Genomic DNA, 13565 nt, shown 5'->3' with positions numbered 1-13565 from the left:
GACTGGCGATCGAAGATATCCCTACGCGTGCGACCGAAGCGGGGCAGGATCTAGCACTCCGTGATATCCCTCCGCTTGACCGAAGCGGGGCAGGATCTGGCTCTCGATAATATCACTGAGGCTGCGGGACGAGATACCTCTCCACCCCCGGCGAGCATCTGGGAGGTTGGAACTGTTGTTGGGATAAACAATGACATCGGATGGCGGTGTCAATTCTGTATGTTCTTCCACCTCTCCAGCCGGTGCATACAATTATCTAACCCCCTCCAGGCACCCAGGAGTATCCAGCGGATGTGATTTTCTTGGCAGCTGCGCATCGTCGAACCTCCCATTTGATCTTTGTGGATATGCGAGGCAGTGTGGGCATGTGAGGAAGTCTGGGCATGTGCGGCCGTGTGGGCATTTAAAGCAGTGATATTCGGCATGGATTTTTTTGGTTTGCGCGTTAGGGGTTTTGCTGAAGTGTAATGGGAAGGGCGGGAGTTTTCGACACAGTTTTCATTGCATACATGTATCTGCCTTCTATGCTTCCACTATCAACTCGATGTTCCCAAGGCATTTCCTTCGCGGTCAGTGATGGAATCGTTTTATTACACTAAAATCTGAGATGCTTCGGATGATGGTTGCGTGGCTGACGGCAGCATCACATCGTCCCAACAGATCCGCGGCTTATTATTGCAAAGAGTAATGAAGCAGCAGGCAACACAGATCCAAGAAGTCTGAACGGAGGAGAAAAGTATTCTTTCTACGCAGGAATATCCAGAGCAGAAAGCTTCTAAAAGCTCTGTCGATAGTTCTCAAGGTGAAATGTCCGAACAACGGTTGTTGAATAGATTCTTCAAGACTCTCCACGGTCCACCGATGCCGCTCATCGAGTGATACGCGATAGAGAGAGAATACTAATCTATTTCCCAAACATCCTACTGAACTATGGCGAATTAAACTAACCATCTTGCCCTGCCAGGTTTGAGGAGGTTCGAAGTTGAAACCTCGATGCCGTACAGTCCGATGCGTCGCCACTGCATACCGAAGCAAAAGCAATAATCGATCTACCGGCAATGACAGATATCGCCTACGAGCTTGCTCCTTCCTCCCCCTCATATCTCCCCTCATTTCCGCCGCACCGTTCTCTTGTGCAGCCTGGCGTCCCTGTTTTCGCTAATAACGACAGGTACATGGACCTCTACGCCCGCTCGGAGCTTTAGCTACCCAAACACCAGGGCGAGACACTCCCCCGTTTTTCAGCCCTGCCCTTTCGCGTTACGATCCCTTTCAACCATCTTTCATCTCTCATCCGTTTCATGGCGGTGAGTTACGGGCCTACGGCCGTGGTTGATGGCGAAGGTGCCAGGCTGCGCAGAATTGGTCTCGATGAGCGCATGTTCGGATTTCTCAGACGATGATGTTGGCGAGGGATCGCTCTGTACGTTTATCGATTGGTACTCGGTCCTCCGCCCAGTTTGTTCTGTTTCGGCCGCGGAGGTTGTGTTGGTAGAGGAGGTGAAATCTGCTGTGCGGCCAATACTGGCTCCGGCATCGGCACGCGGGATTCCCGGTTATCCTACACCAGCGTGTGAATTTTCTGGCTCATCGCATCCATTAGGGCCTGAACGTCGTTCGTGTCGGGTTACATGTCTCGCTTTGCTGATGTAAGGTGTTTGACGGCTCCAGCTGACTATCGACCTCTTCGCGGAAGAGCCCATGATCGCCACCGAAGATTATCTGAAGCTTTGCCGTGAGTACATTGAGATTTCCGACAGCAGTCTGCGCGGGGGTACTGACCTGGTAATCAGTGTCGGACCGATCCTTTTCGCCATCAGATCCGATGATCCGACGCAGGGGAGGGTGGTTGGGCAAACGGCGAGCCAGGCGCCTTACGAGGCCCTAGCGGTAGGAGTTGGGCTGAAATTTCAAAAGGGGAAGGAATGAACTCGAAGAAAGCTTCATAGTCCCGGGCTCTACTGGCAAAAACGCGAGATGTCATTCACAGCTTGGTAGCGAGGGGTGAGGGAGAGAGGCGAGGGGCGAATGACGTCAATCACGTAAGTGACCTCTGGTCTTCAGTGACGGGGACTTACCAACGTACAGCGGCACGGAAGTAAACTTCGCCGCTCTCGTATATATATTGTCGGCGGGTCGGTCTGTCCGGTCCATCATTCTTGTCATGAATTTCATAGTTTTACTTTTCTTAAATGTTCTTTTCTACTCGCACAAACCCTCTCTATCATCTATCACACTCTCCGTCAAACTCTCGAGTATAAGTTCACATTCGGTCAGCCGAACGTGACTTTTACGCATCAGCCTCCACCAAACTGTCGAGTTCAAACTCCTCTTTGGGCAGTCGACCCAGATTTCTACACATCAGCATCCCCTCTCTACTGTTTTCACATCACTCCTCCACAATAATTTCCACTTTCGATCCGTCTATTCTCGCACCATCACCCCAACCTCTTCCCCCCATGCTCCCCCCTCTCTGAGGTTGCAGCGCATGCACCTCATAACACTCAAAGGGATCCGCCACAGAACTGTCCACCGTTCCTACTCCCGCTGATGCGATGGTATGAGCACCATTAAACATCTCCCTCCAGTACGTTCATGATCAGCACTTTTTAGAGTCTTACTGACATGATTACCATTAAAGTCCCCTGCTTTCCTGGCTTGGGAAGCAGCGAAAGAAGAGGAAGATAATCGTACCCTTCTCGGTAATCAAAGCGCTCCTGGACCCACCTGCGATACCACCGCAGTAAGTTTATTCGGAACCATTGTAGAACTTCTTACGAACATAAATGCGATTCAAGTCACCCTACTTCCCCAGTTGGGAACGGACATCAAACTTCCTCTCAACAGAGCGTTTCCTGTCCCGCCTGCGGTATCGCAGCCAGTTACGTTGTCACCCACGCTACCGCTTACCCTACCACCAACGCTGCCAGCGACTCTTCCCGCCACTCAATAGGCACCGCAGGAACTCGGCCGCAGAGGGCTCCAATTCTGAAAAAACCCAAGCGCTAATTGGATGGGGAATTGGAGCCCGCACAGTGATGGGCTAAGGCTTCGGAGACATCAAATCAATACGGCTACTGAGCGAACTACGTTTCTTTATGGAGGATCTCTGGGTGTTGACTGTCTTGTTTACCACTGGAGTCCTTCCGTGAGCTCTCGAGAGTCTCATAGTCGATTCAAAGACGGTTCACAATCCATGGCTGTGACGGAGTGGCGCTCAGGCGCCGCCCTGGAAAAGGAAGTTCAGGAGGAGATGAAGGAAAGCGATCGCGAGTGAGGAGGACTACGCCGGCATGGAGGACGAGAGCGCGTCCTTCCTCCCCCATCCCCACACGGCGGATACAATCAACGCCATCGGCGTCTCACCGTTCCCCTAATTAACGTCTGAGAATTCCGTGGCCACCGGAACTGGCGAGTTCATGAAGCAGTACGCGCCATGGGGATTTGCAACCGTGTAGGTAGGACGAGGAGACTAAACCTGGAGGAGTTGCTTCGGAAATTTGAGAGGAAGTTCGAGCGGCGTCGCCCTGGAAAAGAAATTCCAGGGGGAGATCAAGGCTACCAAAGCCGAGGATAGCTCGGGTCGGCAAGAGGTGGAAAGAGGAAGGCGGAGCTGGAGGAATTACTTCTGGTATTTGAGAGGACGCTTGGGCGTCGCCCTGGAAAACGAGTTCCAGGAGGAGAGCAAGGAAACGGATGACGAGGACAGCTCGGGTCGGGAAGAGGTGGAAAGAGGAAGGCGGAGCTGGAGGAATTGCTTCTGAAATTTGAGAGGACGCTTGGGCGTCGCCCTGGAAAAGAAATTCCAGGAGGAGATGAAGGATATCAAAGCTGAGGACAGCTCGGGTCGGCATTGACCGAATATACCCCGCGTCGAACATGGTAGATCTTGTTAAAGATCCGGAGATAGATAGGAGGATTTGTAGGAACATATACCTGTTTTGTTGCTTGCTTCTTCTTTTGTTCCGGGTGGGTTTTTGTCATAGCGGATCCGAGCGAGCGAGGGAGAGAGAAGTGATTGCTTAGATAGATACCAGAATGAGAATGAGCGGGCAACAGAGAGAGTGTATAACAAAAAACTAATTCCCGTCATATCCATTCTTCCAAGATCATGCCATGATATCTCCTCGAGATATCCCCGGTTGATCATTCGTCAACTCCGCCAATTGATGCCCGAGATAATAAACAAGTCACAAGATTCCTTCACTGAAATCGGTTCCCTTCTGTATACAAGCATAAGTCTGCCATTGGGAGATAGACTCCTATTGGTCCGGAAAAAGCGATAGAAAATGGGTTCCATATGCATATGATTTTTGGATGGCCACCGAAAGCGCAATAGAAGATGGGTACAGTACTAGTTTTAAATGGTCACCGAAAGGGCGACGTAAGATGTGAACAATACTAATTTTGAATTCCTTCTCTGAAGCTACCTATCCATGATGGGAGTGCGCCCATTGAACTTTTTGATGCCCTCCAAAGTTTCAACACTCTCCGTACCTAGCGAATACCGACGATCAGTGAGAATCATTTTGCACTCAGAGAAGAGCCGTTCCACTTCAGCACACATGGCTGGAATAGATCTGTATCGGTCAGTAATGGCCATTACAGAGCTGTACTGCCCAATTATCCTTCCGGCGGCGGCCAAATGCGGTATTGCTCTGTACCGCGTGATACTGAGTGTGGCACTGTTGTACTACCAAAACGTGTGCTCCCAGTGGCGGCCGCAGGTAATACTCGGCGATGGTCGACTACTGCGTGCCCGGTACAAGACAGTACCGTAGCCTGGCAGTAAATGGCCTGCAGTTCGAATCGGTACTCCGCATTACTAATAACTACAGTGCAGTACAATCTGAGAAGGGTTCGCTCTTGCTGATTAGGACCTGGAAAGGTGCAGGTTGCATGTCAGTGCCCTGCACCTTAAGAAGTCTTTAATATGCCAGCCAAAGGTGAAATTATAAGCCTCACTGAACTGTTGGGCCTAGCAGTTTTCCCGGTTCAAAACCCGGCTGTTCGTTCCGTTTGCCAGTTGGTTCATTTCACTACTCCCCAACAGTTGGTTGGTCTGGGAACGACCCCAATTTGTTCCCAGTTAGAACTGTTGGAGGGTCTGATGCCACTCTATGCTGCGCACAGTTATCGGTCAGGCTACAGTTCTCGCAGCTGAAGTCGTGAGACAAACAATCCAACGAAGGGGAGGTCACAGAGACGCAGGCGTCATCATGCGGGATCACGCGGCTCTATCGGCCCGATGGAAGAATTATATCCCCTGCGTAGGAACGCCGGTGAACAGCTACGGATCATATCAATGATCAAACGACTGTCAAAGCGGAAAGTAAAGCTCTGTATGCAAGGACTTCATTGTGGAAAAAAATCACCGAAACCGCTGGAGGAGGGAACCAACCAACCAACCAATTCCCTTCCACACCCGGCCAGCGCGCAGGAGTGTCCTCCCTTTAATTATCCGTTCGCGTGAGCCCCCGACATATGCATATAGTAATTCAGTGCCTCAGTCTCCCAGTACGGCAGGCGGTGTCGCTTCGGGAAACGGGGCTGTTCCGGGCAAACAGAAAGCTATATCGTCGCTTCTTGTGTAGAGGAAATCTCCGAGGGATATGCGACGAACGGATATTCAATGGTGCCGCACATTTACCAAATACCAGGCCAGACCCACGCTTGGTAGTTGCGCTTTGTCGAATACAAGGTGAATAAACATGATGATAGTATTCGGTACAGAAACAATATTGTTAGTAGCGAGCTCACTCTATATACAAGCTTTATAACTAGGAAGTCTCTGCATCGATCCCTTCGGAGTTCCGTGCTCAGATACCCCATTAGAGTACGCTGAGGACATCGACATCTCCGGACCTCCCATATTCTGACACGCTTAAATGCGGGAAATGATTTTGGACATGCTGGAAACCTAACTTCATATTTCTACGTGGCTTCAAGATGTGATTAGGGATCTGCCCTCTCGCCGTCTTTCTATCTTCACTGTCGTCGTCGCACAAATAAGTACGATCTCATCACTCTTCCTTCTTCACCTCATTAAACAAGCCGGACATCCACGACATCTGCCTCCAACTGCATCCACGAGGAGCTGCACGAATCACGACTTACATCCACAACATCTACCTCTACGACATCCACGACAGCTGCCCCCAGCTGCGTCCACGAGTAGCTACGAGGATCACGACCTGCATCCATGACATCTACCTCTGCTTGCATCTACGACGACCTACGACATTCACGACGCCTTCACCGTACTGACCACTACTACCAACTTCGTCAACACCTACTACAACCTACACGCACTACTACAACCTCACTACTACACCGTCAAGACGCCGGTTTGCACGACCTGCCGTATTGCGACACGTCCGTGGCCTACGGTAGCGGACTCATGTTGAAGCCTCGCGGCCATAGCCGCATCCGCAGGGCCTGTCTCCCTAGGGTACAAGGAACGCGGCAAGCCGCATTTAAACAAATGCGAGTCTGCTTGTAACCTGGCTATTACCACAAAGTGCGGCTCATTTGCACTGGCAATTCAGGCTTCTGCTCATAGACCGGCATGTTTCGACAAGTTGCAATTTTTATTTGGGCGAAGCCGAGTCGATAGGCGGTTGATAGTAATTGCGGCTAGTTCAAGATAGCGAAGCCAAGTCAACAGGCGGTTGTTAGTAATTGCGGCCAGCTCACGATGGTAAAATTGGGCGAAGTCGAATCAATCAGCGGTTAGTAGTAATTGCGGCAAGCTCACGATGGCCAAATTGGGCACTTATACTTAACATGGCTGTCGGTACTCAATGTGTCGATTGGACAGAAGCCTAATTTGGCGTTGAGGCGTAAACAGGCGATTAGCAGTCAATGCAATGTCTCTCCACCACTCTCTTCGGGCATCTGTTGGTAAAACGATACCTTACTGCTCATTCGGCTTCTGGATTGAGTGATGAATAGGCTTCGATATATAAATGGAGCATTTCCTCCTTATTTGGCTGACCCACGATTCGTGCCCCGCGAAATTCGCCCCGCCATGCCCACCAACGTTGATGCCCGCAGCCCACTACTAACCACATTCACTTCCTCCCGCCGACAGCTCCTCCATCACTTCCTCATCTCGCCAACAGCTCCTCTTTCCCTTCCTTCTCTTGCCGCAACTCCTTCTCCCGCCGCAACTCCTCCTCTCGCTGACAGCTATTCCATCACTTCCTCATCTCGCCACAACTCTTCCTCTCCTCCTCTTCTCTCCACCCCTCGCTGACAACTCCTCCTCCCCTCCCCTCGCTGACAACTCCTCCATCACTTCTTCATCTTGCTGACAGCTTCTTCGTCACTTCCTCCCCACGCCCACAACTCCTCCATCACATTCTCCCCTCGCTGACGATTATTACATCACTTCCTCCTCTCGCTGACAGCTCCTCTATCACTGAGTCTTCCTCTCGGTCCCCCTCTCGCTTCCCCGCTGTCATCGCCGGCACTAACAGACTGTGTATTCAGCATGCCGGTCAGTTTGATGTGTGCTAAGATGACGGGATGGAATCCGGCGAGCGGGGGAGAGCGAGAAAGAGTGGGGGGAGAGGGGGAGAGCGGGGGAGAGTAGAGGGGAGCACATACGAGGCGAGCAGCAGTAGCTACATAGAATCACCGCAATATCAAACAGCAGTTTTCGCTCATATAATCGTTTAGGTCAGCCATATAAGCACCCAAAAGCCGAATATTATCAACGCCAGTTGATCAACTGTGCCCTATGATGGCCGGAGTAGAGCCCTATTATGGCCGGATTATGGCCGGAGTAGAGGCGGAATATGGCCGGATTATAGGCGGACTATGGCCGTAGTAGAGGCGGCATATGGCCGGATTACAGGCGGAATATGGCCGGAATATGGCCGGATTAGAACCCTTGATGGCCGGATTAGAGCCGGATGATAATCACCTTTTTTTGCCTATTTATCGACAGCCAATTTAGGGCGCGCCGATTCAGGGTAAATGCGAAAAAGCCGCATTACCGGTACCCTAGGGTCTCTTTTACCACGGAGAGAAGTCCGCTGATGGGTGCGAGTACATCTGTCCTCGCTGCGACGGGCTGAGAACTGTTGAGCTCATTGGCTAGAGATGCCGGCGTTGCTTTCTGCTGCGATGAATAAGGAAAAATCCAGCAGCTCGGGGTGTTCATTGGCGATCTCGGGGTATTCTTGGAGGAACTGATGATAAATAAAATGGGGCCTGGTATTGAACTGTTTTTCGCGTGATTCGAATTACATTTGTCCTGTAATCCCAGATATGGGGACAGTATTGCAAAGCCTGTCTGTTAGCCGCATCCTCATTATCGAAACATTAACCAACTTCTACACGGAGTAGTTGGCAGCCTGCAACCGTCTTCCCGGCGTGGCTGCCAGCTGGTGCGCAATGGGTGGCGTAGGTGACATACATTACCCTGCTGGTGTTTGGCTCGGGCTCGGCCTCTTGATGGCTGGTGCTACTCTAGATCTTGCACATTTATGGCGGCCAACGGGGGTTTGAGGATTTCTCGCGGGGATTTTCACTTCTGCCACCTATGTACTTACTTACTTCTGGTTTGCTTTCAGTACTTTTGCGTCGGGGTTTTCTTCCCAAGATTGTGATGATGGTACTCCATCCAAGGCAGCTAGAGGCGCATCTCCAAGGTGAATCCAGTGGTGAGGCTCTGCAGCCAATCCAGTACAGAGGCCCTGGCAGCGAATCCAGTACTCAGTCCACGCCAGCGAACCCAGTACCGGGTCCCTGGTAGCAAATCCAGCAACCCAGTACAGAACCATAACAGCGAATCTTGTAGAGAGGCCATGGCAGCGAATTTAGCAATCCAGTACAGAGGACTTTTTCCACAGCAGGACGACAAGGCAGGCAGGGCGAGTAGGACGAGCTGGACGAGCTGGACGAGCTGGACGAGCTGGACGAGCTGGACGAGCTGGACGAGCTGGACGAGCTGGACGAGCTGGACGAGCTGGACGAGCTGGACGAGCTGGACGAGCTGGACGAGAAGGACGAGCAAGACGAGAAGGACGAGTAGGACTGCCAAATATAGAGAGATAGATGTGAATAGATTGATTATCATGATGATGCTCTTGTCAAGGAGCACAGGATCTCTGTAAACAAGTAGGGTGGATCCTGGAGCGTTTGCTCCAAGCATCCGCCGCCCGTTCCGGGAGTCAGACGCCCGAGATGAGGTCCATGTCCACTGAGAATTCCCCGTGGTCTCCCCGGACGTCCGACTTTTGACAAGGACAAGCCGGACGAGTAGGACGAGTAAGACGACTAAGACAAGTAAGACAAGTAAGACAAGTAACATGAGTAAGACAAGTAGGGCGAGTAGGGCGAGTCGCAGGAGTAGGACCAGGAGGATGAGTCGCAGTAGGACGAGGAGGCTGTTTCCGCAGCCGGGCGTGAAGGACGAGAGGGACAAGGAGGGCGAGGAGATAATTTGCATAGCAGGACGAATAGGACGAGCATCCTTCCCTCGGCCAGTCTTCTTTCGGACCTCCGTCCAAAGGAACTTCTGTTGCTCCCGCCACTGCGGCTGCGCGCAATTCTTGAACAGGTGTTCTCGGGTCTGGGTCTTGTACCGGCACCACCACCACTCTGCCGTCAGTCGGGTTTTTGTCCACCCCAAATGGTGGCCTGTTATGGCATGGCCTGTTTTGGACTGGTAGTATCTTGCGGCGACCCTCTTTCCGCTGTCTGCAATTGTCATGTCCACGCAAGCAACTAAGCAACGAGTGAGGTATCACCACAGCCACAATAACTCGGATCGGATGATGGAGAACCCTGGGCCCCTCTGTGAGCAGTCGTCGACTCGCCCGTGGCCTGCTGCTCCCTTCAACAACCAGTATGACATCCGTTTCGCTCCTATACTACGCACTTCTGGGAAGGTTCGCGTCACATTTTCAAAAGATACTTGCACCCACCAGCCCTTAAAACTAGTGAGTTGTGAATTGGCCAATACTCAGCTTTCCAAAACACCACTTACATTCAGTCTCCCGTCGCGGGAGATCCCTAATCACACCCAGCATTACTCAGACCCCAACCCTTCTATACTTCAACCCCCTCTCCCCTCCTCCCTTCTTTCCTTCACACCTTGCAACCAACGCACACCCCGCAACGTCGAACAATCAACCAAAACCCATAACCCACAATCCTCATCCACCTCTGACTCTCGTCTCTTCTTCTTCTTGTTCTTCTTCTTCTTCTTCTTCTTCTTCTTCTTGTTGTTGTTCTTCTTCTTCTTCTTGTTGTTGTTGTTCTTCTTCTTCTTCTTCTCACGAAGGTATCGAATCGGGCTTTATCTTCGTCCGCAACACACAATGAACAGCTCAATCGAACGCATGTACGTGTTTTCCGACTGACAGTCACTTACAGCTCTTCGTTTTGTTAATCGCCCTGTAGGTCTGACGACGGTGGGACTGGATGGTCGGCAAGATCACCGAAGAGGCCCCGGCCATCATCACCAAGCTCACGGAGCGCACGGAGACATGGGTCGTCAAGATTGTCAAGATCGTCAAGGGTACTGTCACCATCATTTCCTGGTCGGGCATCGACGTCACCCTTCTGTGACGCATCGAGGAGACGGCAAAATCCCTTCCGCGAGTGTTGGTCGTGGGAGACGGGTTACTCAAACAACACTCGCTACCAGATAACGAACGTCAAGGGTACCGTCACCACCATCTCCTGGTCGGTCATCGACGTCACCCAGTGTTCTACATAGACCAGTCCCGACCAAATTTGGGCATGGTCGGGTCGGGCCGGGATATATCTCGACCAGAAAAATATCAGGTCTGCTCGGTTGGGTTATATCCCAACTGGCCAAATCCATAGTCAGGTCGGGATATATCCCGACCGACCGGTCTGATCTATGTAGAACACTGACGTCACCCATCGGTAAAGCATCCAGTAGCCGGCAAAATTACTTTCCGGAGTCTTGGTTTTGGGAGAGGGCGGGTTGCGCAAGCAACACTCATTACCAGACAAGCGGGAGCAAACAAACTTTCGGTTGGAGTTGTTTTCGACACCCAGTGCGCAGACCGCAGGCCGGCGGAAGCTGACGTTTGTCATCTAGCAGCATGGGGACCCTGTCGCGGTCAAGCGTGAACGTCACTGGGTATGCAAGCACCGTCTCGAGAAGCGCAGCTGCCTCAACAGCAACAGCGACTCCGTCCGGCACCATCTGCGGAGTGCGCATGGCATCGCTGTTTGAAATGATGTCCATCGTCACTCCTGCTAGATTTGGATTCAGATTTTTCTTGGCGTGGGGAAGCTCGGTACGGCGGTCGAAAGTGAGCAAATAGTCACCTGTTGTGCATTGCGCATTTAACATTTAACATTTGCCTTTTTGCAACACGCGTTCGTGCAAGCGACCGTTTTGCAACACAGCACTGCCCCCCCCCCCCCCCCCCCCCCCCCCACACACACACACTACAACACAGCGCCCACCAAGAGAAAAAGAGAGAGAAAAAGATGAAGCGAAAGAGAGAGAATTGCAAGAGCGGAAAAAAAAGAGCGGAAACGAGCGAAAAAGTCAGCGAAAATTGGGAGAGGATAGGCGCCAGACGAGCTTGGTGGGGTGGGGATGGGTTACGGTTTGGATATCGTGGAAGCTATAGTAGGCCGCATACTGTAAAACAGTGGCATCACCACCACCATCACCGCCCATACCGCCACTAGATGAACATCAAAAACCCGGTCCCAGAAGCTTCAATATCCTTCCACTTGCATCCTAGCTACGTCTGACCCGGATGAAGGGCTCCTCCACTCTGGGCCGCCATGATTTGTGGGTTGTCGTTGACTGCGCTGGGCTATCCTGCACTGATCGTCACTACAGTACATATATCGCAGTTCAACTCCAAAGTGTACATTACTCCTATCGAGTGGTAGTAGATCTCCTCGCTGAAGACGAATTCTACCTATGTATTCTCCATGGAAAGTCAAATCGGTAGGCATCATGGTCAGATGAATATTGGGGAGTACCGAAACACTATGATGTTGTTGACCCGAGCGAGTTAGCATCATATCATATACACATGGGAATACAAATTGGTACATACATTATAAAGTTGGCCTTGGACTACTGGAAGTCATCAGGGAAGCATTGCAAGAGGCATTTCAACCACACAGATAGAGTAATTGAAGAAATAACTCCACTCACCGAGCACGAATGACTGATTCAGTTCCACGGCGTGAAACCAAGTGATATACGATGACTGTAAGGTAATCCTCCGCGACTGCCATAGTTTGTTGAGCCAATAGCCTCTCTTGTGCACTCTGTTTTCTCATTCTTTTTCCCATTCTTTTTCTTCTTCTTTTTCCCATTCTTTTTCTTCTTCTTTTTCTCAATCTTTTTCTTATTCTTTTTATGTTTTTTTTGTCTCGGTGTACGCTTTGTTGTGGTGTGTGATGGCACAGTTTTACCGCGTGTGCCGCAGGTGTCTCGACATGTGAAACCCTAACCCACTCCCACCCCACCAAACTCGTCTAGCGCCTATCCTCTCCCAATTTTCGCTGACTTTTTCGCTCGTTTCCGCTCTTTTTTTTCTTGGTGAGCGCTCTATTGTAGTGTAGGCGGGGGGGAGGGCAGTGCTGTGTCGCAAAACGGTCGCTTGCACGAACGCGTGTTGCAAAAAGGCAAATGTTAAATGTTAAATGCGCAATGCACAACAGGTGACTATTTGCTCACTTTCGACCGTACTCGGTGACCTTGTGGATAGAAGACGTTGGGGAAAATAAGAAAGGTAAGATGCTATGAAGCGTGCATGATATTAGTAGGCTTCACAAAGACTAATGGAAAGATAGGCAGACTCTTCACACTTTGCAACCAATCGACATCCCGCAACGCAGATCCGTACCTTCAACCACAACCCAGAACCCGCAATCCTCATCCACCTCTGACTCTCGTCTCTTCCTCTTTTTTTTCTTCTTCTTCTCACGAAAGTATCGAATCGGGGTTTTTCTGCGGCCGCAACACACATAGAACAGCTCAATCGAACGCATGTGTGTTTTTTCCGACTCACAGTCACTTACACCTCTTCATTTCTCTAATCTCCCTGAAGGCCTGACCATGGTTCAAGATTGGAACTGGAAGGTCGGCAAGGTCACCGAATCGGACCCTGCTCTACATGCCATGCGTCCAGAGGATGCTCACACAGATGGCAATACGCCGAGGTCGAAGTAGTAGGCATAATATTGGCAAGTCACCGAATGCGAACAGTCTACCCGGCACATATACAACGTGAAACCAATTGCAATTGGATCGCACACAGTTACGCCAGTTCCCCCATACCGCAAACCCCTCAGAAAACAAAGAAGTCAAGCGGTCAGGAAAACGTCAGCGAACCACCCCCCGAACCTCCCCCCGTTGTCCCTGATCGTGTGCTTCAGCCGTGAGGCCTACTTCGTCACTCCCTCATTGCCTTTGTCGCCCTCGTCACCCTCGTCGCCCTGGGTAGTCACCATTTTCAGCAGGGTCCTAGCAGTTGGTTCTGGGTGGGGGGTGGGGGGTGGCGACTTACGCAAGGCAGGCAGCCTCCGCAGCTGCCGCCCTC

General features: G+C 51.3%; 1 protein-coding gene across 1 annotated transcript; it reads right to left on the bottom strand.

The window, feature by feature from the left end:
* Positions 1-9757: 9757 nt before the first annotated feature.
* Positions 9758-11236, bottom strand: BZA05DRAFT_422979 (uncharacterized protein; the record flags this gene model as incomplete). The annotated part of the gene is made up of 6 exons (XM_051485848.1): positions 9758-9847; positions 10001-10026; positions 10165-10310; positions 10384-10608; positions 10661-10727; positions 11074-11236. The coding sequence occupies 6 exons, from the start codon at positions 11234-11236 to the stop codon at positions 9758-9760; spliced, it is 717 nt and encodes a 238-aa protein (XP_051334594.1).
* Positions 11237-13565: the final 2329 nt, after the last annotated feature.

The sequence above is a fragment of the Tricharina praecox genome (assembly GCF_024521635.1).
Source record: "Tricharina praecox strain CBS 144465 chromosome Unknown BZA05scaffold_58, whole genome shotgun sequence".
In the NCBI taxonomy this organism is placed as follows: Eukaryota; Fungi; Ascomycota; class Pezizomycetes; order Pezizales; family Pyronemataceae; genus Tricharina; species Tricharina praecox.
The sequence above is the reverse complement of the archived record's forward strand: the minus strand, read 5'-3'. Positions and strand labels throughout refer to the sequence as shown.